General features: G+C 51.2%; 2 protein-coding genes across 2 annotated transcripts in view; one reads left to right on the forward strand and one right to left on the reverse strand.

Annotated features, from left to right (window-relative positions):
* PRPF6 (pre-mRNA processing factor 6) overlaps positions 1-20,429 on the reverse strand; it is a 47,203-nt gene extending 26,774 nt beyond the window's left edge. Inside the window, 11 exon segments of the mRNA XM_030309126.1 lie at positions 1,699-1,861; positions 2,706-2,862; positions 3,322-3,416; positions 11,130-11,167; positions 11,170-11,284; positions 11,515-11,691; positions 12,387-12,465; positions 16,689-16,807; positions 17,915-18,006; positions 18,009-18,082; positions 20,249-20,429. Coding sequence (XP_030164986.1) covers positions 1,699-1,861; positions 2,706-2,862; positions 3,322-3,416; positions 11,130-11,167; positions 11,170-11,284; positions 11,515-11,691; positions 12,387-12,465; positions 16,689-16,807; positions 17,915-18,006; positions 18,009-18,082; positions 20,249-20,319 — 1,180 coding nt within the window. The 5' untranslated portion in view covers positions 20,320-20,429.
* Positions 20,430-22,086: 1,657 nt separating this feature from the next.
* SAMD10 (sterile alpha motif domain containing 10) lies at positions 22,087-26,276 on the forward strand. The gene is given in 8 exon segments (XM_030309149.2): positions 22,087-22,200; positions 22,203-22,265; positions 24,220-24,401; positions 24,481-24,526; positions 24,529-24,651; positions 25,033-25,077; positions 25,080-25,172; positions 25,374-26,276. Coding segments are annotated over 8 exon segments (600 nt in total). The 5' UTR covers positions 22,087-22,175; the 3' UTR covers positions 25,397-26,276.
* Positions 26,277-27,561: the final 1,285 nt, after the last annotated feature.

The raw sequence follows: 27,561 nt of genomic DNA on the forward strand, positions 1-27,561 counted from the left end.
AGCTGTCACCTTGATTCTCACCAAGAGCTAACTGAAGCAGCACCCAGCTCTGCCCCAGGCATCTGAAAAAAGAATGCTGTTCTTGGAAATACTCTGAGGCCAGGGGCAGGCCAGGACCAAGAGCAGGGATTAGGGGCAGAGGCCAGCTTGGGGACTCCATGTTCTTTCTACCTTAGCACAGCTCTCTGAGAGAAGCAGAGGCAGGAGAGCCGTTGCTCTAGAGATCCAGCACAGCCTGGAAAAGCCATCAGTCAACACTGCTCTGCAGGCCCCACCTCCATGCCCGCTCCCCTCTCCAAATCTGAAGCCAGATGGAAATGAATCCAGGTAATGCGGTGGTGAAAAAGGAGTGGCCACAAAGACATTTTGGACATTCATCATGAGTTGTGGCAGGCGAGATTCAGTAGAGCTTTCCTAAATAAATAATGCTAATTACCCACAGTTTAATATGTTTGTCATTAAAGAACTAATTTTCTGGCTAAAAAAAGACAAGCTGATTTCTATAAACCAAGACAGGTGCTAACTTTCTGCTCCTGGCCTCATTTTAAAAGACTGGCTGAGCACTTAACGGGTCGTAGGGCTGCAATCAAGAACCAGACCCAAGAGAGGAAAACACGCATGAACACACACAGGCACAAGGGGGACTCTGCCCGGCCTCAATCAAACACAGAGAACAAACAGTCAGAAACTGTGTGAGAACACTCGCATGGCCTGAGGTCACACACCTCTTAACATCTCATTCAAACACCCACCTTAAAAACAAGAGCTGGGAACCTCTCACCGAACACTGCCCTCAATTCTACAAAACATACCTCGTTTTCCCCACACCACCAATTCAAGTAGAGTTATGCCACCGACACAGGTTTACTCCGGACCAGCCCTCTCGTGCGCATCTGCTCTGGAACAGAGACCAGAAGCAGCATCCACTTCACAGGCTGTGCAGGGAGAAACGCGGCTCTTAACGCGAGCTCTGCAACAACGACAGTTCACCACACAGGCTCCATCTGGGCAGTGACTCCTGGGTGGGGACAGCCTCCTCGCCATACAAACCATTCACTGTGACAGGAGCCGATGGCACATGCCACCCTGCTTGAAGCACCAGGCGAGAAGATAGGTGCTATCCCGTGACCCAGCAAGGGTTTCAGGAGACGGGAAGGACCCCATTAACACACAGCTCTGCTGTGACCACCCAGTTGGTCCAGCCTTAAAACCATGACACGCTACCTGCCACAGCATCAGGCTCCTGACAGTGGAGAAGACGGGCACCCCAAAGCCTGCCCTGGGCTGGCCCGGCTTGCCCCCCACAGACACCACCACATCAAGCCCCAAGAAGCAGGTTCCGAATGAGCACTGTTCTTACAGATGGGAAAACCTGGGCCACAGCGTGACTGCTTACCGTGCTCGAGGTCACACAACGGGAAAAGGCAGGTGTGGGATATAAACCCGAGTGCCTCATCCAGAGTGGAAACTACCCCCCGATCCAAGAGGGTCCAAGAGCAGAGGCAACCCAGCCCAGAAAAAGGCCTGAAAACATCACCCATTCCCTAACCGTTTTCCACCAAAGCCTGAGCAAAGCAGTGAAGAGTCTGCTCTCCGAGCGAGAACACGGGCACCAGGAGTGGAGAAGGTGGCACCTGCCTCACGTGGGTCACAGCCCTAGATGCATCCGCTGGTGACGGCAGCCCCAGGGAGGCTCACCTTTGCGAAGAACCCGCTTCTTGGCGCGAATGTCTGTTTCCAGCTCCGCTGCTCTGATGTAAATCCTGACAGACTGAGGGAGGTGACGGACAGCTTGGGCCACCACAGCTTTGGCTGTGTCCCCAGGCTGCAGCCTGGCTGCTTCTAGCCAGACATCTTCACTCTGTGAGGCAAAACAAAACAACAGAAGTGTTCGTGCAGGCAGTAATCTGAGGCAGAGCAGCAGGCGACCCCGAAAGCCTCAGGAACAGGAGGGGCTGGGCTCATCAGACCCATGGCCCCAGGTTTTACAATCAAACCTAAGTCCGTGAGCTTGGTCTCAAACACACGCCTGCACCGGGGGCCCCGTAATGCCAACGCTTGGGAATGTCGCTACAGCACCTCTGTGTCCAAGTCGGGGAAACACACAACACTACGAGAGACGAACAGTCTGCCCTTTGGGATGAGGAGTCAATCGACAGACGAAATGGAGACGTATCAGCATGTGGCTGTGGGATTGCCTGGGAAGTTCTAATTTATGCCTGATGTCCTGTGTTAAGGGTTCAGAGAGGGTATCTTTCACTGCCAAGGGCACCCCATCTGCACAATAAATGTATCGTTCGTTAGAGGGTCTCAAAGGACTTTTTAAAGCTTGTCTAGTCTCCCCACCTCTCAAAAAAGTACTGGAATAGTCTCCTAAGAGTGAGAATTAATCTTTATGCCTCTTATATTAGGTGGGGTGGAAAAGCTGACCAATTTAGCTGTCTGGTTAAGGTTATCCTGCCATTAAACTAACCGTAGATGAGCCTTAAACTCTAAGTGAAAATAAGCAGGAAAAAGCCCTTTCACACTTTTTGCCTCCTCCCCCTGGCCTGTCCAGCTGTGTGGAGTCTCGACACCAAGAGGCAGGCAGGTTCATTCTACCTCAAGTCTACCTCTCACAGACGCCCCGCGTGCTACAGACACTGAGGGTCCCTCCGCGGCTGGCATCGTGCAGCCTTCCAGGAAAACCCTAACCCGAGCCTTACCTTGGGGCACATCTCCGTCCCCTTCATAATGAGGTTTCGTGCTACTTGCAGCTTCCCGGTGACTTCTTCCAGGCGGGCGGATGCAATCCAGGCTGGTGGGTGGTGAGGGTTTGTCTCCCGCACAGACTTGAGGAGCAGCCGTGCCTTCTTGATGTCACTGCAAGGGTCAGAAGGCACACAGGGTCAGGCCGAGGGGATGCCCAGGCCCAGAACGAAGACGCCAGTGCAGGGACGCCAGTCAAATCTGATGTCCCAAGGGGCAAAACCCGCTCAAAGCTCTGACCAGCACCCTTCTGAGACGGCTGCGGAGCACCCGTGCAAACAGGCTGTAAGACCTCTCCAGGCGCCAGGCAGGCGCTGAGCTTGAGGGTCCTCGTGTGGGACACAGTTAGCAAGGTGCCTTCTAGTTCAGCATGCCCCCCAATTTTGAATATTATTTGTAACATATTTCATATCCACAACATACTTAACCGTACAGATCAAAATCAACCTATTTCACCACATGTTTTTTAGAATGTCCACGTCCTATTTTGGCTGCATACTTTTCAAATAAAATCTGAAACACTCTAGGCAACCTGAGTCCCACTCCTTCCCACCAGTTCCACAGAGCACTCACTTGATGTCCCCTCCGTGGGTCGGAATCATGGAGTTTAAATCCGTCAGATAGCCTTTGGGGTCAACCACAGTCTGCCCACTCACTGAGTCAGACACCTGCAAGGCAGGACAAGTCAAACAGGAACTGGAGGGGAGTCAAAGACGCCAAAACAAAGTACCCAGAAGCCCCAGGACCCCTCCCACAATCCTGACCACCAGTGAATACGGACACTATAAAGGTAGAAAAACAACACTAACTCAAAACAACAGTCTGTGATGATCATACATATATATATAAAACAGAGTTATAAAAAAAAAAAAAAATCATAAAAGCCCCAGGGGGAAAAAACCTAGCTAAACATAAGGTCTACCTATGAATGAGTAAAACCTAGAAATTATAAAGTAAAAAGATTATTTCAATAACTTTCTTTAAACTAGCAAATAGCAGTTCATTATACAATTCTCTCTGTGAACCTTAAAATTACCATGATAAACAGTAACAACAATAACAACAAAAAAGAAATGTGGACAGAGGGTCCTAAGTGAATTCAGCAAGACAAGAGAAAGAGGAAAGCGGTCTAGACTGGAATGGAAAAGATAAGGCTCTGTTTGCAGATGACTGTGTATGTAGAAAATCCAAAGAATCAACATAAAAATTCCCAGACCTAATAAGCAATTATAGCAAGGGTGTAGGATACAAGGTTGCATATAAAAGTCAATCACTTTCCCATATATCAGCAGTGAACAAAAGGAATCTGAAATTAAAAACAAAGTATTGGGTGCCTGGGTGGCTCAGTCTATTAAGCTTCTGACTTTGGCTCTCATGGTTCCTGAGCTCGAGCCCTGCTTGGGGTGAGCACGAGCCTCGCTAGGAAAACTGGACAGCGACCTGCAGAAGAATGAACCTGGACCGCTTTCTTACACCAGACACAAAACTAAACTCTAAATGGATGAAAGACCTAAATGAAGCCATCAGAATCCTCGAGGAGAAAGCAGGCAAAAACCTCTTTGATCTTGGCTGCAGCAACTTCTTACTCAACACGTCTCCGGAGGCAAGGGAAACAAAAGCAAAAATGAACTACTGGGACCTCATCAAAATGAAAAGCTTCTGCACAGCGAAGGAAACAATCAGCAAAACTAAACGGCAACCGAAGGAATGGGAGAAGATATTTGCAAATGACATATCAGATAAAGAGTATCCAAAATCTATAAAGAACTTATCAAACTCAACACCCAAAACACAAATAATCCAGTGAAGAAATGGGCAAAAGACATGAACAGACACTTCTCCAAAGAAGACATCCAGATGGCCAACAGACACATGAGAAGATGCTCAATGTCACTTATCATCAGGGAAATACAAATCAAAACCGCAATGAGATACCACCTCACCCCTGTCAGAATGACTAGCATTAACAACTCAGGTAACAACAGATGTTGGCGAGGATGCGGAGAAAGGGGATCTCTCTTGCACTGCTGGTGGGAATGCAAGCTGGTGCAGCCACTCTGGAAAACAGTGTGGCGGTTCCTCAAAAAATAAAAAACAGAACTACCCTACGACCCAGCAATTGCACTACTAGGTATTTATCCAAGGGATACAGCTGTGCTATTTTGAAGGGACAATGCACCCTAATGTTTATAGCAGCACTATCGACAACAGCCCAGGTATGGAAAGAGCCCAAATGTCCATCAATGGATGAATGGATAAAGACATGGTGTATATATGCAATGGAGTATTACTCGGCAATCAAAAAGAATGAAATCTTGCCATTCGCAACTACGTGGATGGAACTGGAGGGTATTATGCTAAGCGAAATCAGTCAGAGAAAGACAAAAATCATATGACTTCACTCACATGAGGACTTTAAGAGAAAAAACAGATGAACATAAGGGAGGGAAACAAAAATAATATAAAAACAGGGGGGGGGGACAAAACAGAAGAGACTCACAAATATGGAGAACAAACTGAGGGTTACTGGGGGGGGGGGGGGGGGGGGGGATGGGCTAAATGGGTCAGGGGCACTAAGGAATCTACTCCTGAAATCATTGTTGCACTAGATGCTAACTTGGATGTAAATTGTAAAAATAAATTTAATAAAAAGGCATTGTCAAGGGAATAAAAAAACAAGCCGTAGACTGGGAACAGATACTCAAAAAGACAAATCTGATAAAGGATGTGTATCCAAAACATAGAAAGAACAATTGAAACTCAATAATCTGAAAAGAATCCAATTAAAAACTGGGCCAAAGACCCTAACAGACCCTTCACCAAAGATATACAGATGACAAACATAAATATGAAAAGATGCTCCACATCATATGTCACCAGAGAAAAATGCAATGAAACAAGATACTGCTACACACCTCTCAGAACGAGCAATTTCCAGAACACTGACACCACACGCCGGTGAGGGTGTGGGGCGGCAGGAGCTCTCATTCGTTGCCGGCGGGCATGCCAAACGGTGCGGCCACTTTGGGAGACAGTTCGTTGGTCTCTTACAAAACTAAACATATTCTTACCATATAATCCAATAGTCACACTTTTTGGTATTTACCCAGAGTTAAAAAATTACACGTACACACACACAAAACTGCACACGAACGTTTACAGCAGCTTTATTCAAAACTGCCAAAACTGGGGCGCCTGGGGGGCTCAGTCGGTTAAGCGGCCGACTTCGGCTCAGGTCATGATCTCGCGGTCCGTGAGTTCTAGCCCCGCATCGGGCTCTGTGCTGACAGCTCAGAGCCTGGAGTCTGCTTCAGATTCTGTGTCTCCCTCTCTCTGACCCTCCCCTATTCATGCTGTGTCTCTCCCTGTCTCAAAAATAAACGTTAAAAAAAAATTAAAACAAAACAAAACAAAACAAAAAAAACTGCCAAAACTTAGACGCAATCAAGATGTCCTTCAGTAGATGATGGATAAAATAGATCCAGAAAATAGATCCAGAAAACGAGCAGTGCTCAGTGACAGAAAGAAATGAGCTGTGAAGCCATGAAAGGACATAAAGAAGCACACTTGAAATTAATGTAACTTGTGTGTCAGCTACACTGCAACTAAAAGCATTTTTAAAAGAAATAGCCACTAAGCATGCAAAAAGACGCCAAATCTTATTACAATTAAAGCTAACGTGAGGGTGCCTGGGTGGCTTGGTGGCTCGGTTGGTGCGATGCCCGACACTGGCTCAGGTCATGACCTCACATGAGTCAAGCCCCACATCAAGCTTGCTGCTGTCAGCGTAGAGCCCGCTTCAGATCTTCTGTTCCCCTCCCTCTGCCCCTCCCCCGCTTGTACCTCACTCCCAAAAATAAACAAAACATCAAAAAATGTTTTAAGCTAATGTGAATTAAAAAAAAACAACAGAAAGGACATGGAAGAAATTTAAATGCATGTTACTACTGAAAGAACCAATCTGAGAAAGCTACGCACTGAATGGTTCCAATCATATGGCATTCTGGAAAAGGCAGAACTATGAAGATAGTAAAAAGTTCAGTGATTGCTAGAGGTGGAGAGGCAGGGAGGGACGAGCTGGCAGAGCTTATCAGGGGAATTTTAAATCTCTTAAAAGGCAGTGAACCTCTTTTAGTGATAAAATAACTGACCCTTGAACAACATGGCTGAATTACATGGGTCTACATGGATTTTCTTCAATACAGGATAATACTGTAAATGTATTTTCTCTTACGACTTTCTAAATAATGTTTTTTCTTGAGCTCCTTTATTGTGAGGATACAGTTCATGATACATACAATGTAGAAAATAGGCGTTAATCAACAGTTAGTGATCAGTAAGGCTTCCAGTCAACAATAGGCTTTAGCAGTTAAGTTTCTGGGGAGTAAAAAGTTACACACGGATTTCCAATTGAGCAGGGAGTCACTGCCTCTAACCCTTGCATTGTTCAAGAGTCAACTATGCAATGGTGGATACACGTATTATACGTTTGTCCGAATCCATAAAATGCACAACACCAAGAGTGAACCCTAATACCAACTACAGGTTTGGATGATGATTTGTAATGTAGGTTCATTAATTTTAAAGACTGGCCCACTCAGATGGGAACGCTGGCAATAGAAGAGGCTACGCACGTGTGGGGGCAGAGGGCATATGGGAAATCTGTCTTTTTCTCGCAACTCTGGTGTGAATCTAAAACTGCTCTTGAAAAAAAAACGGGCAGCTCGTCCTCGGTGCTGTCACTCCCCGGCATCGTGGCCGCCTTCAGACCTCAGGTGAGCACAGCACCGTCAGAAAGGGAACCAAGTTCCTCCAGCACCAGTCAGACCCATGTGTCAAATTAAACTCACTGGCAGAAACCCAGAGGCACGGAAAATAGAGTGCACAGAAGGTTCAAGGGCCAGATCCTGATGGCCAGCACCGGTTACGGGAGCAACAAGAAAACAAAGCACACGCTCCCCAGTGGCTTCCGGAAGTTCCTCGTCCACGATGTCAAGGAGCTTGAAGCGTTGCTGACGTGCAACAGATCTTACTATGCAGAGACCGCTCACGGGGTCCCTCCAGGAACCACAAAACCGCTGTGGAAAGCGCAGCCCCGCCGGCCATGAGACTCACCAATCTCAAGCCAGGCTGTGCAGCAAACAAGATGAACAGACAGCTTATGTGCACGCTGTATTTGTGTCAATAAAACCATAACACCAAAAAAATGGGTAAAGGACTTGAGTGGACTTTGCTCCAAGGAAAGACATGAAAAGACATTTCTCCACATGGAAAGACACTCAACACTCATCAGGGAAACACAATGAAAACCACAGCGACAAGACAGTACTTCACACCTGTTACGACGGCTGTTACCAGGATATCCAAAATAACAATGTCCAGGATAGGGAGAAACTGCAACCCTTATGCAGAACTGCTCAAGAAGTAAACAGAGAGTCACCACATGATCCACCAACCCACTTCTGGTTACACCCAAAGGAACTCGGAAGCAGGGACTCAAACGGCTACCCGCACACCCGTGTCCGCAGCAGCACGAGTCACAATGGCCGAAAGGTGGAAGCAACCCAAGCGTCTGTCGGAAGAACAGACAAAATGGGATCTATACATACACACGATGGAGTGTTTTTTCCGCTTGAAAAAGAAAAGAGGTACCGACACACATCACAGTCGGGATGAGCCTTGAGAACATCACTCTAATGGAAATGAAGCCAGTCACAAGAGGACAGATGCCGTGCGAATCCACTCACGTGAGGGTACGTGCAAGAGTCAAGTCAAATTCGTAGAGACAGAAAGAAAACAAGTTAAGAGGGGCTGGAGGTGGAAACTGGGAAATCAGCATCGATGCGGACAGAGCTTCAGTTGGGAAGATGAAGAAGTTCTGGAGTCGGCCGGCAGTGGACAGTCACGTAACAACATGCAACGCACTCAACACCACTGTCTGTACACTTAAGTACGGGGGCGCCTGGGGGGCTCCGTCGGTGAAGCGTCCGACTTCGCTCAGGTCGTGATCTCACAGTTTGTGGGTTCGAGTCCCACCTCGGGCTCTGTGCTGACGGCTCAGAGCCTGGAGCCCTGCTTCGGATTCTGTGCCTCCCTCTCTCTGCCCCTCCCTGCTCACTCTGTCTCTCTCTCCTTCAAAAATAAACATTCAGAAAAATCATTAAAATGGTAAATTTTATCACATATATTTTACCACAAAAAGTTACCATAAAGGATTTTTAGAAATTATTCTGGGGGCGCCTGGGTGGCGCAGTCGGTTAAGCGTCCGACTTCAGCCAGGTCACGATCTCAGCGGGTCCGTGAGTTCGAGCCCTGCGTCAGGCTCTGGCTGATGGCTCAGAGCCTGGAGCCTGTTTCCGATTCTGTGTCTCCCTCTCTCTCTGCCCCTCCCCCGTTCATGCTCTGTCTCTCTCTGTCCCAAAAATAAAATAAACGTTGAAAAAAAAAAAATTAAAAAAAAAAAAAAAAGAAATTATTCTGTATTCCACAAAAAACCCTAGAAGAGAAAACAACTCCTGAAGACGCACACAACAGGAATGATGATTGACGTCAGAGCAGTGTCGAGACAAGAGGGAGATGGACAAAGCAGGCGCCGGAAGCAGCACTGACGGCACTGCTGGGACAGGAGACACGCGGGAGAAGACGCAGGCCACGCCACCAACAGGAATGGGAGCGAGACGGACGCTGGCTGGCCGCAGGGGGTTTGCCTCTCCGTCGGTGACAGTGACCACAGAGGCGATGCGTGCCCCGCCCCCAGCCAGCGCAGCAAGCCTCTGGTCGCAAAAGCTCTGCCTCTGCCGTGGGCTCTCAAGCGCCGTGTGCCAGAGAGACGGCTCAGCGCTTAGGTGGAAAAAACCCGCAAGTCCATTTTAAAGATACACAAACAAGCTCACCAAAGCGTGGTTTGTAACAGCAAAAAAATAATATGATGAAACCCCACAAAGTCCCTCAAAGATTCAATCACGATACCCATTAACAGTGAACTACTTCCCAACTTATGAGTATAGAGTAGGTACACATCCAGGAACATAAAAACGTGTAATTTTTAGATTTGTAAGCTGATTGTATTATAAAATACTTGCTCACCAGAAAAAGCTCAAGTACAGTAAAAAGTTCCTGAAAACCTGAAAGTTTCTCGCTGCATCATTCACGGTTGAGATGTTCACTACACTGTTTTGCCACTTCTAGTCACAAGTAGCTCCCGCTGCCAGCCCACGTCATCCACTGGTGGTGTGAGGGTGTGGGCCCGGACGCCTCCTAAGAATGTGCAGGTGCATCCGTGTGAGGCTACACCGTGGAAGGTCATACATGCAACACAGGCAGTCGAGCACGTGAGGATTCTTCTTCCCACATTGTGCATTCTTGTGAATTTACAGTGCTTTCTATCATGCAAAGTTTATCGTTGGTACGTAATCAAATTAGAAATATTTCCCTTCATGGTTTCCGATGTGCATGTCATAATTAGAAAGGTTTTTGCACCTCACCTGGGTTTTTCTAGAGCACTGACAAATTTACTCAAGCGCAGGCAGAAAATATTGCACATTTAACTTTTTTGATTGAAGTAGAATTACCATACGAAGTATAACAGGTGTATAATGCTGATTCGACAACTCCATACGTCACCCGGGGCTCACCACGATGCAGTCACCCACCGTACAAACGCTACCTCGACTTTACTGACGATTCCCTACGCTGTACTTTTCATCATGGTGACTTGTTTTACAATAGGAGTTTGTACCTCTTAAGCCCCATTTATCTATTTCACCTACCCCCCCTCCTCCCTCTGGGCAACCACCAGTTTGTTCTCTGTATTGAAGAGTCTATTTGTTGGTTGGTCGTTTTTTTCAATTCCACATATAAATGAGATCATCTGGTATTTGTCTTTTTCTGTCTGACTTACTTCTTTAGCATAGTATCTTCTGAGCCTACCCACGTTGCTGTAAATTGACCAGCTCTCCCTCTTTAGTATGGCTGAGTGATATTCCACTGCGGATATACACCCGCACTTAATTTCTGCATAAAGGTGGAAGGACCGAGCCGCACTGACAGAGAGCGCGCAGCTTGACATGAGCGCCTTCATTCGGTCTGTCAGGCAGCCCTCTGTCACCTGCGACCACCCTCAGCTCCCCGAGAGGGAACAGGAGCGCCGCGCGGCTCGGCCTCTGCCGCTGGCGCTGACTGCACCACACCGTGCATGCCCTGTAGGGCAGATGCACAGGCCGCCTGGACGCAGGGTCCTGCCAGGACACTACTTCGTCACAGGTCTGCGTATCCTGTGACAAAGCACTTCAAAATATGCACTTTTCACTAACATATGTTAGTTTGATCATCAGAAAAGCAATTTCTACATCGTAGGAAGACGCCACGCAACACAGACTCACCTGGCTCAGCCTCATGTCCATCAAAGTATTCCTCGCTTGCCGATCTTCCTCATGTCCAGCTCACCTGTGCCAGGTGTCATCAATCCAGGTGTCATTCCACCTGGGTATGGGGTGTTCAGTCCACCTGGATAGGGTGTGTTAAGACCTCCAAATTGCTGGGGGAGGAGGGGGAGGAACAAAAAACACTGGGTTGCATTTTCATGCACAAGAATCCCATCACTCTGAAATCTTTCCAGGGTAGCCTGATATACATGCAGCTATACAGACTCAGCCAGAGTTCAGCTTCTGAACCACAGAAGCACTTACTCTAACACCACCCATGGCTCCCACTACTGATCTCTCTAATGAGGCTAAAGACCTAGTCGCCTTCTTTTCAGATGCTCACAGTTTGTCGAGGATCCACTGAAGTATGGTTCTCTCCAGTCTGTAAATGTTTGGCGAAGAAACTGTCGGGAACGGGAGTCAGCTTCTCATAGCGCGGGTTCCGCTGGCGTTTGTTTCTGGCATCACCAACCTCGGGAATGCTCAGCCACTCTTCTTCTGTGACTTCTGCCAACTTCCTCTGGAAACATTCGACCCCCGAAAAACATGAATTCTCTGGTAGACTTCATGTGCACATGAAAAACTACGTTCTCCCTGACCCTGGTCCCAAATCATCATGGTTTAGAAACAATTTTGATGCAGAAATTATCTACTTCACTCAAAAAATTCAATGTCTTGGATCTACTCTATTTCACTCAAATGTAAATTGTTCTGTCAAAGCCCAGAGGACTGTGTGGAGAACCTTATGCACAAACAGAATTAAAGTTACTAAAGAAATAAGCTCACGAGTCCCATTTTTTTCAGCAGATGGAGAAAGAACTTTTTCTTTGCACACATATACATAAAATTAAACACTAAAGCAGGGACCTCGGCTATCACATGATTTAATAAAGAGCAAGCTGGGGCACCTGGGTGGCTCAGTCAGTTGAGCATTCAACTCTCGATTTTGGCTCAGGTCACGATCCCATGGTTGTGGGATGGAGCCCCATGGCGGACGCCTCACTGAGCACAGAGCCTGCTATGGATTTTCTCTCCCCCTCTCTCTTCCCCTCGCCTGCTCATGCTCACCATCGCACTCTTTCAAAATAAATAAGTAAATATTTAAAAACATAAAAAATTAAAAAGAGCAAAGTTAGTAAAGTCTCATCAATCCTACCCCATTCTCTGCTGGGTAACTTAGATGCATGAGAAAGTGCGTGTCACCCATCCACTTACTTTCAGATCTGAGAATTGTTGTTGGATTTTGGGCCGTTCCATTCGGTACTTCTCGATTTCTTCTTTCTCTCTTTGCTCCCTAGGAAGTAAAATGTGTGCATCCATTAGAAATACTCGACGTCAGGGCACCTGGGTGGCTCAGTTTGGTTAAGCATCCTACTCTTGATTTCAGCTCCGGTCATGATCCCAGGATCATGAGATTGAGGCCTGCATAAGGCTCTGTGCTGGGTATGGAGTCTGATTAAGGTTCTCTCTCTCCCCTCTCCCTCTGCCCCTTCCCCCACCGTTCGCACATGCACACTCTCTCTCAAAAAAAGAGAAATACTGGACGTCAATTCTGAAACGAAATCATTTATTATTCTTCATTAAGTCACCAAAAGAATAATTCCACACACTCAGCAGCTAATCAAATATACTTTAAAGTATCAATGGATACATCCATAATTATATTGACCCAATTATTTACCAAATGAAAACAGGCAGAATTCACTAAAATAAAAGTAAGCTGGGGGTGCCTGGATGATTCGGTTAAGCATCCAACTCTTGATTTCAGCTCAGGTCATGATCCTATGTGTGGTTCATGAGATCCATCCCCACATCAGGTTTTGCATTGACAGCACAAAGCCTGCTTAGGATTCTCTCTCTCTCTCTCTCTCTCTCTCTCTCTCTCTCTCACTGTCCCTCCCCCATGAGCTCAAGTGCACATGCTCTCTCCCCGCTCTCTCTCTCAAAATAAATAAACTTAAAAAAAAGGGGCAGGGGGCAGGTTATCTTACCCTGATAAAAATACTTGCATTTGAATATGAGTGCATTTACACCTTTAAAATTCTACCAAATCCCAAAGGTAGATCCATCCTGTGAAAACTGAACCACTGTCCTAGTTGCTCACCTGACTCTCAGCCTGTCACTGCTTCCCTCCCTTCCAAGCAGTCAGGAAGCTTCCTCTAAAGACAGCTTCCTGCTCCATGTGCCAGAACTAATGGGCTGTCTCATCAATCCACGCAACTGGCCTTCAGGGACAGAGAGCTACCGGGTTCTGGTGGGTTGGGACCAGGTCTAGGCACTGAGAAGAAATTTATGGGTTACTGTAACGAAGCATCAACCAGTTAAACAAGAGTTAATGTGACCCACGTAACTAATACTTCCTAACATTGAGATTTACGTTTTCTTCATAAGGTAAAGAGGAAAACACCAGGCACAGGAAAGTGTTATGACAAGTGACACGCTTGGAAAGACCAGCACCTCCCCATAAGCTGGAGACAGTTAGTCCCTCATGGCTCCTAATGAAAAGCAACACACATAGGGGAGAAGCTGCCCCTATCAGCTTTTCTGGTCAAACTCGTTTTACCTGATTTAATGCAGCCTCAGGATCCAATTCCCACTCCACTGTGAGCAGGTTAAGGACACCCGAGGAGATGGGCAGCCACTCATAACTCACGGCCCTGCCACCAAACAACTGATCTCTTCAAAAAGCCAATGGCACAAAAACTTTAAAAAGGCAGGGTAAGGGGACAGACTTAAGAGACAGGAAATGACGAGTGGTTTTGATTGTATCTTGGTTTGGAAAAGAGCGGTTCTACTATGTTCTGGAGACCAGCAGAAAAATATGCGGGTGCCTGGGTGGCTCAGTTAGTTAAGCGTCCGACTTCAGCTCAGCTCAAGATCTCACGGTTGTTGAGTTTGAGCCCGTGTCAGGCTCTGTGCTTGCCGACAGCTTGGAGCCTGGAGCCTGCTTCGGATTCTGTGTCTCTCCCTCTCTCTGCCCCTCCCCCTGCTCACACTCTGTCTCTATCAAAAATAAATAAACGTTGGGGCGCCTGGGTGGCTCAGTCGGTTGAGCATCTGACTTTAGCTCAGGTAATGGTCTCGCAATTTGTGGGTTTGAGCCCCGCATCGGGCTCTGTGCTAACAAACAGCTCAGAGCCTGCAGCCTGCTTCAGATTCTCTCTCTCTCTCTCTCATCTCTCTCTCTCTCTCTCCCCCCCTCCCCTGCTCATGCTCTCCCTCTGACTCTCAAAAATGAATAAATGTTAAAAATAATAAGTAAATGAATAAACATTAAAAAACTTTTTTCTTAAGAAAATACGGATATTTGGGGCGCCTGGGTGGCGCAGTCGGTTAAGCGTCCGACTTCAGCCAGGTCACGATCTCACGGTCTGTGAGTTCGAGCCCCGCATCAGGCTCTGGGCTGATGGCTTGGAGCCTGGAGCCTGTTTCTGATTCTGTGTCTCCCTCTCTTCTCTGCCCCTCCCGCCGTTCATGCTCTGTCTCTGTCTGTCCCAAAAATAAATAAAACGTTGAAAAAAAAAATTAAAAAAAAAAAAAAAAGAAATACGGATATGGACTGGCTGTCAGTAGTCATTGGAATAAAGCTTTGGGGTTCATGCTGCTGGGGGCAATAAAGGTGCTGCACCAGTGCAGACGATAAACTGACCCTGACACGACCCAGCAAAGACCACCAGCGGATGTGGGAGAAGCAAATGTACAAGCTGTGTAGCCAGGGCTGAGACTACACGAGGGCATGGTCGGCTGCACTGTCCCACTGGTTTGTATCGTAAAAGTACTCCTAACAGAAGTTTTAAAAGTCAAGCATTTTTCCAAAACCACTTGATGAGATGACTGTCTACACGTATCCATGTCCCCCAGTTTTGAAGTGAATTCTAGAAGACTGAAATTCAACCTTCTTTAATATGCAAAACCACATATACTTAATTACTAGATGTATATAAAATAACGCACATCTATGTAATAACAAATAACAAGCGTTACAAAAAGCCCTGAACAACTGTATTTCGCCCTTCCAAAATAAAAACTCTACACACATTACGGGAAGTTACTAAATTGCATGTGTAAGAAGCAATGTTAACTATCACTTTCTGGACTTATGACCAAATATAACCCTTTTATCTATACTTGGTCTCACTGGCCCAATGTTCTATAACGAAACACATTCTTTCAGTAGTAAAAAAAAATTACAGCTTTCTTATTTGTAACTTGTTTCATTTTAAAATTTGTTTTACAAATCATAAAAAACTTACAAAACAATGTAACTTATTATGGTTTAAAAGATTATGTGTTCGGTTTGTTTTAATTTCCCCAGAAACAGGGTCGGGGAATTCAGAAAGCTGCCATATCAATGGAGACTGAAGTAACATCAACCAACAGATTTGCTAAACCCAAGTTCAGGGCAAGACACTCACCTGAGAACCCACAGAGAACCACATCTTCTCTTGAACAGGCCCCCAAGGACAGAGTGCACCTGCTCCCTCCAGGCTCACCGTCACCCATCCCCACCAGCCCAGCCTGACTCCCCACAGTCCCAACGCAGTCCCAGCGCTGTCGTGTGGACCAAGATTCTCAAGCCACAGCCCCTGCCTACAAGGACTTACATATTCATCTGTCATCTTCAGCTAACTTCCAAATCACTCAATAAACATCAACTAACATCACTACACCCTCTCAAGACAGTAATCCTGACGTGTGATCAAAACAATCCCTCAAATTCTGTAGATTTCCGGAAAACAATAGAGTTCTTAAGCTCTCCACTCCAGTCCCCAGCCCTAAGACTACTCTCCAACAGCCTGGCACTTATCCAAGTGTGGCTGCCATAAATTAAGATCCAGGTGGCCTCAGAGCTGAGCAGACACGTGCATCTTGCAACTTTTCTCCACATCTGAAGTAAGTCAAAGCAAGTATCTCTTTTAAAGTTAGGTAAATACAGGGGCACCTGACTGGCTCAATCAGTGAGCTATTGACTCCTGATTTTGGGTGTGAGTTCAAACCCCACGGGTACAGAGATTAGTGCCTGGGTGGCTCAGTCAGTTAAGCATCCAACTTCAGCTCAGGTCATGATCTCACAGTTTGTGGGCTCCAGCTGTGCTGACAGCAGGGAGCCTGGAGCCTGCTTTGGATTCTGTGTCTCCCTCTCCTGCCCTTCCTCCACTTGCACTCTCTCTCTCTCTCAAAAATAAACAAACGTCAAAAATAAATACCATACAATCTTAATGCAGCACCTGGGAGGCTCAGGTTGGTGGAGCGTCCAACTTTGGCTCAGGTCATAATCTCACGGTTCATGGGCCCCGAGCCCTGCATTGGGCTCTGCTCTTGACAGTTCAGAGCCTGCCAGGGATTCTCTCTCCCCCCTCTCTCTGTCATTCTCCCATTCACGCATGCACATTCTCTTTATCTCTCAAATAAATAAACTATTGAAATAAATAAATAGAATTAAAAGCAAGAGAAAGAAAAAAGGAAGGAGAAAGAGAGTTGGGTAAATACAGTGTAAAGGGCAGAAATTTACATTACCTCCTTTCTTTTCTTCTCTCATCCATCCTTTTATCCAGAGCGGCATAAATAGCATCCGCTTCCTCGTCATCTTTTTCGTAGGGCCCACTGGAGAAGAGGCTCCCAGCATAACCATTAAACTAAGGACACAACAACATACTTAGAGGTCAGCTTTACCCCCAACACAATCCCCACAAGCAGAACAGAGAACACCTCTAGCTGTAAAACGTTTGTGAAACAATTTTTCCTCAATCCGACAATCCCAAACTGAGGGAAAATAAAGTCAGTCATCTGTACTGCTCACAAGTATCATGGGCACAAAAGATAAAGGAGCTACCCAGAGGGGAAGGGACCAAGAGACACAGCCAGTGCAGTGCAGGGTCCTGGACTGGGTGCACCAGAAACAAGGCACCAGGGGGAAACGGATGGAACGCAAATGAGGCCCACGGGTTAGGTACACAGCCAACCGTGTTGTGTCAATGTCAGTTTCCTGGTATCAATAACTGTACTAAGGTCACGAGATGAGGAGAAGCTAGTGAAGGCATTTTCCACGCGATTTTTGCAAGTTCCCTGGAAGTTTAAAATCATTTCAGAATTGGGGCGCCTGGGTGGCTCAGTCGGTTGAGCGTCCAACTTCAGCTCAGGTCATGATCTCGCGGTCTGTGGGTTCGAGCCCCACGTCGGGCTCTGTGCTGACAGCTCAGAGGCTGGAGCCTGCTTCGGATTCTATGTCTTCCTCTCTCTCTGCTCCTCCCTCCCTCCCTCCCTCCCTCCCCCTCTCTCTCTGTCTCTCTCTCTCTCTCTCTCAAAAACGAATAAACGTTAAAAAAAAAAAACTTTTTTAAATCATCTCAGAATTGAAATTTTAAAATCTTTTCCTGAGTAAAAATGCCACCTGTTAGAACACACATGAAGAAAACCTCAACTGGCCAAATACTAACTAACTAAGAGAGTATGCACTGAAACAAAATAGAGAATCATCGCCAATTCCACCTGGAATTTTCATTATTAAAAACAAGCCAAGACAAAACCCCAGGGCTAGTACATCTCTTCTGAAGAGACAACAGCGCACGTATCTTTGTCTGTCCTGCTCCCTTCCTGCCCTCTGCTGAAGGTACCCTGGGCACAGCAGAGGCGCTAGCTTGTACTGGCCTCTCTGAGCCCGTCGCCAGAGATGCCAAGGGCACACGGGGTCAAGAAGCTGGTCGGCCCTTCTGGGGACTGGCTGGGAGCGCGCCACAAGTCACCTCATCGTAGTTGGTGTCATTCAGATCCTCATCGTCATCATCCGCAGCTTGGCTTTTCTTCATCTGGTCCCCGACGGTCCTCTTGCCTGGGGCGCGTGGCGGTCATCCACAGGATCATTTGCGTCCCGGGCGGGCCCAATGTCTGACCGGGTGGTGAAGCCAGTGGCACTGCAGGAGACCCCAAGACACCCGTTTACCCAGGCGAATTTGTTCCTTTGTTCTCCCTCCACAGTCCCCGCTTAATAACCCCTCTTTTTTCTCGCATGTCTGGGAAGGCACCAAAGCGCCAGGCAGCAAGGAACCAAGCACGCCGTGCTCGCCAATGTTACTAGTCTGTTCTCTTCAGGACAGAAAGCTTCCGACCTACCCTGAGGAGGTTACCAAGGCCCCACATTCTCCTTGAAGAGACTCACCAGAGCATCAGACCTCCCTCTGCCCAGGTTCCCCGCCTCCCATTTCCAATAACCTGCTGATCGCGTCCCCCACACATCCAAGGAGGCCCTCAACCCCAATGTGACCCAACCAGAATTCCTTTCTGTGCTTATCCTGCAGCCGCCGCGGGGGTGTTTCCAAGTACCCAGGCGGGCACCAGACCACCGGCCTCACCTCCATGCCTTCTTCTCCATCCATCGGTAACCAAGTTCTACTGAGTCTACCTCTGAAACCCCTCCTCCCCAACCTTGACTCCCATCAACAGCCGGGAACCAACTTCGCTACCCCCTGCCTCTAGCCTTCATTCTCGTTTCAGCGCAGTCTGACCATGGCGCTCTGACGGCTCTGGTCTCTCCTACAGGAACTCTGGCCCCTCCACCCCTGCACCTTCCACCCAACAGACCCCCTTGAGAGTCCCTCAGCTTCCTCCACACCAGGCCTTTTTTCTTCACCACCCAACACACACAGTGTCAGTCACACACATTTCTACATCCCTAAATCCCAATCTTCTACCAAATGGGGCTCAAATGCTACCACTCGATAGAGCATTCCCTGACTGCTGGACCCAAGAGTTCCAAATCTGTTCCTTTGTTAGGGGCACCTTGCATGGCTCAGTGGGTTAAGCATTGACTCTTTTTTTAATGTTTATTTATATTTGAGAGAGAGAGACAGAGTGTGAGCAGGGAAGGGGCAGAGAGAGAGGGAGACACAGAATCCGAAGCAGGCTCCAGGCTCTGGGCTGTCAGCACAGAACCCAACATGGGGCTCAAACCCACGAACCGTGAGATCATGACCTGAGCCGAAGTCGGACACTCAACTGACTGAGCCCCCAGGCATCCCTGCGTTGACTGCTGATCACAGTCTGTGAGTTCAATCAAGCCCCACATCCATGCCTCACTGACAGCGTGGAGACTGCTTGGGGACTCTCTCCCTCCCTCTCCTTCTGCCCTTCCCCTCATGTACATGCCGCGCTCTCTCTGTCTCTGTCTCTCTCAAAACAAATAAACTTTAGGAAAAAGGCTTAAAAACGAATCTGTTCCTCTTTATATATTTAGTAATGCAAAGACCTCACCTCTCCTGGTAGGAGGTCTTCTGAAGATGATGCCAGTGAGACTTGTGTGTTCCCACTCCAACCTTAACCCCCCCACAGGGCAACCTGATAGCTTCCCTAAACAAATGAATAACCAATAGAATGATGATGACTGCTCATTTATTCAACCTCTTGTGACAGTAATCCGTGTGACAGGCGCGGGAGACCCAGTCACAAGCCTCACAGATGCCCTGCCTGCCTGAGCTGAGAATTCCAACACCCAGTGTATGACGACCAACACCACGGAGAAAGAAGGGGGCACTGGGAGCCGTCACACAGAGGAATCTGGCCGGGAAAGGATCACTTATGCTTTCGACAAGGGTGTGGGGTCTGCCTGGCCTGGGGAGAGTAGCCGCGGTGTTCCTACGACCCGTCAAGATTCCCGTAGTCCTCACTGCAGACCTGCTCACAGATCATCTTACAGATCCAAACACGGGCTCACCACCAACGCATGGTCAAAGCCCAAGCCTCGCGTCGTCTAGGGAGCAAGCAGAGGTGGTACTCAGCTCTGGTCCACCCCAAAGCTATCATTCTTCTACATGGATTAAACCAAGCCCAGGGACGTCTTGCAAACAGTTGGGGCCACAGATCCTAATCTGTCATCCCTCTCGAGAAATCTTCCCCGTCGCCAAGCTCCCCAAATCCGACTGATTCCCGAGGAGAAGCGTCGGTAGTGAGGACGGTCTTGTCCGGCCCGGGCCGGCCCCCATCCCCTCTTCCCCAAGCGCGCGCGGCCCGCTCTGCTCGCCGGGCCCCGGGGCCCGCGCCGCCGGCTCCCTCCCTCAAGCGCTGCGGCTCGCCCCCAGCCTTACCCCCGGCCCAGCCCCGGCACATAGCCGAGAGGAGCGGGCATGCCCAAGAACGGCTTCTTCTTCTTGTTCATGGCGCCGTGACGACCACCCGCCGGAGAGGAAGAGGGGACGGAGGCCGCGACCGCAGTCAAAAGACCACAGACGTCCCAGGCTCCTCAGCAGGAAGAACTCCCGGGCCCTGCGTCACCCGCGCCCCGGAAGCAAAGGTCGCCGGCCGCACGAAGCCCCGCCCACTCCGCATTCCTCGGGCGGAAGTTCCTGAAAACCGACTTCCGGCACCGGTGATGGGGCGGGGATGTGGCAGGCGCACGCGCGGGGCGCCTGATAGTGGGGAGGCGTGCGAACCGCCCAGCTGGAGACCTCCTGGAGCGACATCATCCTGGAAAAAAACCTGCAGGACCTCAAAACTCAGCCTGGGGCATCTTTACTTACTGCGTGCTTTCGACGCATTTCCGAGGAGACCTGCCTGCATGAGCGGGACCCATGGGTCCCCTCCCCGAGTCCGCCTGACCGCCGGGGACCGCTCATAATCAGGCCTAGCCATTCACCTTTCCCTCAGAATCGTCCTGGCCCTGGGGCAGGCCTTAACACATCTGAGCGGGGCTGCACCTGACTAGTTGTGGACAGCTTGTGTGCGGTGTCTGTGTCCTGATCGTGGGCACACCTGTCTGCTCGTGCCGCAGGGTGCAGGCTGCTGTTCTAGCTCTCAGCGCTCAGGTTCCCCGGGCTCCAGTTCAGGCACCAGTCCCTGTACAGGCTCCACTCCCACCCCACCACACCTTGAACATGGCAGTGAGGGCAGAAGCGCAGCCCCTACAGGGCCAATTGGCGAAAATAAGTAAAGGCAGTAGATATGTTGGGAACAATTCGGTATGTGGGCATGCGTGGGCCACAGCATGTGGATGAATTCGTGCAGATCTCTACTTGCGTGTGTTGTGGACATGGGTACCAGTCAGATCACCTGTGCTCGTGTTTCAGGTGGACATACATGACGACTCTGCATATGTTTCTGTATCTCCGCTGTACCTTTGCTCATTCTGTGGGACAGCCTCCAGCAGCCCACATACACCTGGGGAGAGTGCTCAGATTTGGCAGAGCAAGCGAAACTCAGTGGGTAGCCTCTGGACAGGGCAGCCCCCAGCCCACCCTAGCACTTCTCAGCGGGGTCCTGGAACAAACACATCCCTCCTGCCTGCTGCAGGCCCTCCTTGGAGCTTCTTTCTCCTCCCCATTCCCAGCCAACCCCCTTTTGGTGCCACATCCTGAGCACTGAGTCAGATTCTGGGGCTACAGAGGAAGGGGAGAGACCCTGGCTGTCTTCCTGGAGTTCACATTGTGGTGGGGGTTAAGAGAGGGTCTAGGGAGCAAGTGCCCATTTGAGGAGAGATCTCTGGATAGGTGGTGGAGAATGCGTAAATAAAGGAGTGAGTCGGTAATCTGAGGTAGGAGAATGAAGGGAAGTGGTTGCAAGGCATCGGTCTTGGCCTTTGACCTGGGCTCCGGTGGACAGAAGATCCCAGGAGCAGGTAGGATACTCCCCTCCTAACCCTTCCTTCCCCGCGCGAAAGATCGCATCTTTATTTCCCTGCCTCAGGAGCCCCTTCAGACGTCTGGATCCCGTATAGGTGCACAGAATCACTGTTCCTTGAAGCCATGCCCAGGTGCGTAAGGTCGTCCCTTACCCTGGCAGACACCCTTTGCATACGCAGACCTGCGCGCCGCCGACACACCTCGGAGCTCCCGGAGCGCGCCCAGCACTCAGGGCTCAGAGGCAGGTGCCTCGCCGCGCAGACTCGCCGGCGCCGGGACCGGCTCGGGCGCGGGGCCGGCTGGGGCGGGGCAGCGGCGCGCGTTCCCCGCCGGCCACACGGGCCGCCTGTTGCGCCCGGCGAGGGGCGTGTGCACGGGCCCGGGATCCTTGGGCCCCATGTTCACGGAGCTAAGGACCAAGCTGAGCCCCCGCGAGGCCGCGCCGGGGCTGTGCGCGCCGGCTTCGGGGAGCGCCGGGATGTGGACGGTGAGCAGGGCTTCGGGGATATCGCAGGTTGGGGGCTCGAGGACCGAGAGGAACGGGGGCGGGAACTGGCGGGACTCCAAGTGGCGGCTTGGCGCGACTGGGGGCGCGTCCTGGCCGAACGGGGTCTCCGGTGTCTTTGTCCTGAGCTGGGGCGGCGGGGCGGGTAGCCTCAGGCCTCGGGGATCGGCGCACCCTTGGCTGGAAGGAGGTTATGGGCTGGGGCTCCTGTCTCAGGCTCGCACCATCCTGCGGTCACCTTTTCCCTCGCGCGAGCTCCCCTTCCTTCCCCAGCTCTTGCAGTGGGGCCGAGAGGGAGCCGAGGCCACAGTCGGGCTTGGGCGCCCCCGCCCCATTTTATGCTGGAATTCTGACGTTGGGGCTAAGAGGGAGGGACGGAACGACGGGCAGACGGACGGAAAGATGGAGATCCCTCCTGGTGCTGGGCAGGAAATGGGCGGGGCCCGCTGTACCCTGACAGGTGCAGCGCGCTCGGTGGCGTCCGACTGGTGCGCCCAGAGCTTAGCTCTGGGGCCCCGGCCCTGCACGGCTCCGCTCGCGAGGCCCCGAGACGCGAGGCCGAGCGGCACAGGCACCTGTGTCCTGAAAGATTTATTAATCTTTTCCACGATACTAGAAGCCACAACGGGGCAGCCACACCACACCGGGACCTCATTTTAGAGTCACCTGGTGTCATCCAATTCCAGAACGTTGTAAGAAGAAGGGGGGACGTTAAGTCGGAGGAATCTTAAGGGGTAGAAGGAGGGGAAGTAATGGGTTTTCCCCGATACCGAGACCTCTTGGGCACGTCACCAAACCCTGCCCTCAGTTGTGGCTCGAGGTTGTGTCCATGGGAGGCAGGGTCTCTCATTCTACTGCTGAGAGCCAGTGGGGCAAGCGCCCTGGCCAAGAACCTGATTCTGCCTGCTGAGTTGGGGCCTGTAAAGATGAGGGCACACCTGGGCCCTATCTCTCCCTAGGGTTCTGTTGACGTGTGGATACCACACAGATCCTTTGTCCACCCACCCACCCACCCCACCCATTAATCCACAGTATTTCTGGGCACCTCCTTTGTGCCCAGACCTGTGCAAGGTGTTGGGAGGAGCTCATCGGGGTGTCTGCCCTCCCATGACCTATGTCAGCAACAAGCCCAGAAATGAGAGAGAAACTGAAACTTCAAGAGTAAAATGAAGTCTGTGTGGGAATAGAGGGCGCAAGGTGTCACTGGGCCCTCTGAGCATACGGCTGGACCCTGCACACTGTGCTGAGCAGCCCATGCCCTCTGGAAGCCCACTACCCCCAGGAGCTGTCCTGGCCAAGGGCTCTGCGGCAGGTAGAGGAGAGCCGTCCTGGTTGTTGGCTGACCCGGAGTTCATTCAGGCCTCTTGTTGGTGGTCAGCAGATGAGCAGAGCACAACAGGGCAGGAGCCAAGTCTCAGATGCTAGGTATGGCTGCGGAGACAGGGTGCCCTCACTGGTGAGGGGCAGGCAGCATACTCAGGGGGTTCCCACCATGCAGGCTCTCCCAGGATGTAGGGGCCAGTGCTCCCTCACAAGCAGGTCCTGTCTTTGTGCCCCGCTCTGGCTCAGCACGGTGTCAGCCCAAGGCAAGGGTAAGATCAGGCCTGACTCAGGATAGCCCCTCGCCAGGCTATAAGTCTGAGGCTCCCTGTGGGCACATTTCCTCTCTAATCTAAGCACAGTCCTGTTCCCCAGAGTATGAACTGTGCACTCAGAAAAGGAAAGGTGTTTCTAGGTCATCATCCTTGGGGCTGGGTGGGTGCTCAAGACAGCTCTTGTGTACTTCCTTTCTGCCTTTGGGGGGTTGGGAACCTCTAACTGGGAGGCGGCTCTCTGTGTTGGGAGGGAAGATGGGTTGGGCAGGGAGCTGGTTTGCAGAGAGAGGGTCCTCTGGCCCTGTCCCTGACCACTCTGACCAGGCACCCGTGCTCTACAGCCACGGCACACTTCAGCTTCTGCCGAACCCTCCTGGATCACACAGTGTCCACTGAGAGCATCCCTTGTCACCTGCCTCGGACGCCAGGCACCAGCCTCACGTGGCACGACTCCCGTAGCCAGAGGGCCGCTGGCGGCCGGCCAGTCAAGCTCCTGCAGCAGCCTGGCACAGAGGCCCCCCAGGTACCCACCCAGCATACCCACCTCAGCCCCTGCCCTCGCCCATCACCCTCACTCCACCTGCCACCCATCTCCCCTGCAGGGCCGGCTATACTCCGACCACTATGGTCTGTACCACACAAGTCCCTCACTGGTGGCCTGACGAGGCCTGTGGTTCTGTGGAGTCAGCAGGACGTCTGCAAGTGTCTCAAGAAACACTGTCCCCACAACTACCTCGTCTACGTGGAGGCCTTCTCCCAGCACGCCATCACAGGTACCCTCGGTTGCTCGGGGTGTGAGGGGCGTAGGATCCCCTGGAGAGCCCCCCTCAGCCTGCCTCAGTTTCTTTTGCCATCATTTCTTCCTGTCTTCTGTTTCCTTCTAGTCAACCTCTCCTTCTAGGTTTGTCTCTTTGCAGAATCTGCCATTGCCTCCCAGTGCATTTCTATCTTTTTCTGGCTTTTCTCTGCCCCGGCTCTGTCCGTCCTTTGCCTTTCCTCTGCCTATCCCCTCTTTCCTCTCCATATTTCTCTGTCTCTGCCTCTCTTTCTCTTTAAGTCTATGTCCCCCTCTTCTCTCCCCCACTTCTCTGCCTCGGCTCTCAATGCTCCTTGCGTGTTGACCTTGGCTTGACCCCTCCTCCCCTCTCTCCCAGGCCGGGCGCTGCTGAGGCTGAATGGGGAGAAACTGCAGCGGATGGGCTGGCACAGGAGGCGCAGCGGCAGGAGGTGCTGCAGCAGGTGCTGCGCCTGCAGGTGCGCGAGGAGGGGCGGAGCCTGCAGCTGCTGAGCCAAGGTCAGTGGGAGGAGCCAGGGGGGCCTGAGAGTCTTGGGGGAGGGGGGGCAGGGGGAGAGGCTGGGCCATGGGGCCAAGAGGAGGGTGGGTGAGTTGACCTCGGGGGGGCGGCTGTAGGACGCTGGTAAGGGCCATCCTGTGCCTGGCAGAGCGGAAGATGCCAGAGATCTCCACCCCTCCTCACCCCTACCCACCCCATAGCCTCCTTTGGAAACATGTCCTAGCTGCTGCCTGAGGCTTGAACCCCAGACCCCAGCACTGTGACCGGAGCCTGTGGCAAGGATGATGCATAGCTGGCACACAGCCCCTCTCGGGACCCTGCAGGAGGCCCCAGGGGCTGAGCCAGCCCGATGGACGGGTGGGACCAGGATTGCCATCTCTGCTGTGCATTTTGGGCCGTTGAGCAGGTGCGGGCTGTTTGGGTGTGGCCCTTCCTTGCAGGACCTGAGCCCAAATGCACCCTCTGGTGCTGCTGGCAGCGTGTGGGGCAGCTACTTGGAGCCAGAGCAGGGTCTGGTTATCCCCCTAGACTCCCGGGGAGTCCGGTTATTTATATTCCCTTCACCCACACTGATGTCTGTGCCCCTGTTGCCTGCTGAATCACGCTTCCTTTGGGCATCCTGCCCTCCCCCAGGGCAAGAGGTCTGTCTGTCTGCCCATTTGTCCAGTTCTGCACCCTCACCCAGCATCTAGAGGACAGGCGGGATAAGCTGTGGAAGCTCCCTCTGGCGAGTGCCCTCCCCTGCCCCACCCAGATAATCAGCAGCAGCCGCATCCCCAGGCACACCATGCCAAGCGCGTGCCCTCGTGATTTCTGAAACCCTCGCCACGCGCCCCCATCTGTTCCCGGGAACTGTGGCAAGAGAGGTCTGGGGGTTGCTCAGGCGCCCAAGACCTAACCCAGCACTATGAGCACCCTATGACGGGGATCAGACCCAGCTGTCTCCTGGCCTAGGGTTTGGGTGTCCCCCTCCTCCCACGGTTGCGGAGGCTGCCTCTGAGGGACAGTTGTGGGCATGTATTCTCACTGCTCTCCTCTCCCAAGAAAATCTGAATTCACACAAGAGACTGTCCTGAGGGCTGTGCCCCCCGACCCCTGCCCACCAGAGACCCAGCCAGCACCTGAGAAACCACTCCTGTGAGCCAGAGGGCCCAAGGTTTGGGACTGGTGCTGCCCAGCAGAGGGACAGTGAGGGCAGTCCTGGTAGCCCCCACCTTCTTGTTCCTCTGCCTGCCCACTCCCCTAGGGAGCCTGAAAATCTCAGGGATTGAGGCTGAGCCTCCAGCCTCCCTCTGTGCCCCAAGCCGGCCTCCAGATGGGAAGTGGCTTGTTGCAGGTCCCGAGTGGGATTTGGATAACTGGCCTGGTGCCCCCTATCCCGCGGGCCCCAGTAGGATGCCCCCTCGTCCTTTCTGGCCACCCTGATTGCCACAGCCTGCCTTGTGCCATCACAACGTTGTCTTCTCCAGGGGGCCCTTCCTATCACTGCCGCAGTCTTCTCCCTCCTTTGTCTTGCCCCCCCCCTGCCATGCTTGTCTTGTCTTCTTTGTTTTGCGCTTTTTTATATTCTGACAAAGACCAGAAATAAACCTGGTTCTCAACTGCCCCAGTGTGGTGTTTGGCTCAGGCCAACTGGGTGTTTGAGAGTGGGAAGAGTCCTGGATGGAGGGCCCCTGGCTGTGGGAGGAGGCGGTGCCCGGTGCCCAGTTCAGGTGCCTCCACAGGGCCACTAGGGGGCAGTGGTGTCGCATCTTGACAGCACACCTGTTACCCCAGGGCCGGGTGGGGAATCCTGGGCTCAGCCCTGTGGACTGCAGCCAGATGCACGGACACAGGTGAGTTACTTTCCTGGGGCCTCCATAACGAATGACAGCTGGGAAGCTTAACACAACAGAAACTGATTTCATCACAGTAATGCAGGCTACCAGTCTGAAAACCAGCAGGACCACAGTCCCTCCCGGAGCACAGGATAGAACCCTTCCTCACCTCTCCCAGCTTCTCGCGGCTGCTGCGGGGATCCCTGGGCACATCACTCCCATCTCAGCCCGTCCTGGTCAAATCACCTTCTGTGTCATATCTTCCTCTTACAAGGAAACTTGTTGCTGGATTTAAGGGCCACCTGGATAATCCCAGATGATCTTCTCACCTCAAGACCCTTTAACTTAAGATCTGCAAAGACCTTTTCTCCAAATAAGGCCCCATTCGTGGGTTCCAGGGAGTTGACATGGCAATCTTTGGAGGGCCCCCATTAGCCCCTGACACAGGGGTAATGCCCTAACGTAGGAAACACATGGGTCACAACAACACCCTGACACATGTGCCCGCACAACAACCAGACACATGGTAATGCAGAGGCAGAAACTGACCACGGGAGTCTGGAGATACAGA

The sequence above is a fragment of the Lynx canadensis genome, chromosome A3 (assembly GCF_007474595.2).
Source record: "Lynx canadensis isolate LIC74 chromosome A3, mLynCan4.pri.v2, whole genome shotgun sequence".
Lineage (NCBI taxonomy): Eukaryota > Metazoa > Chordata > Mammalia > Carnivora > Felidae > Lynx > Lynx canadensis.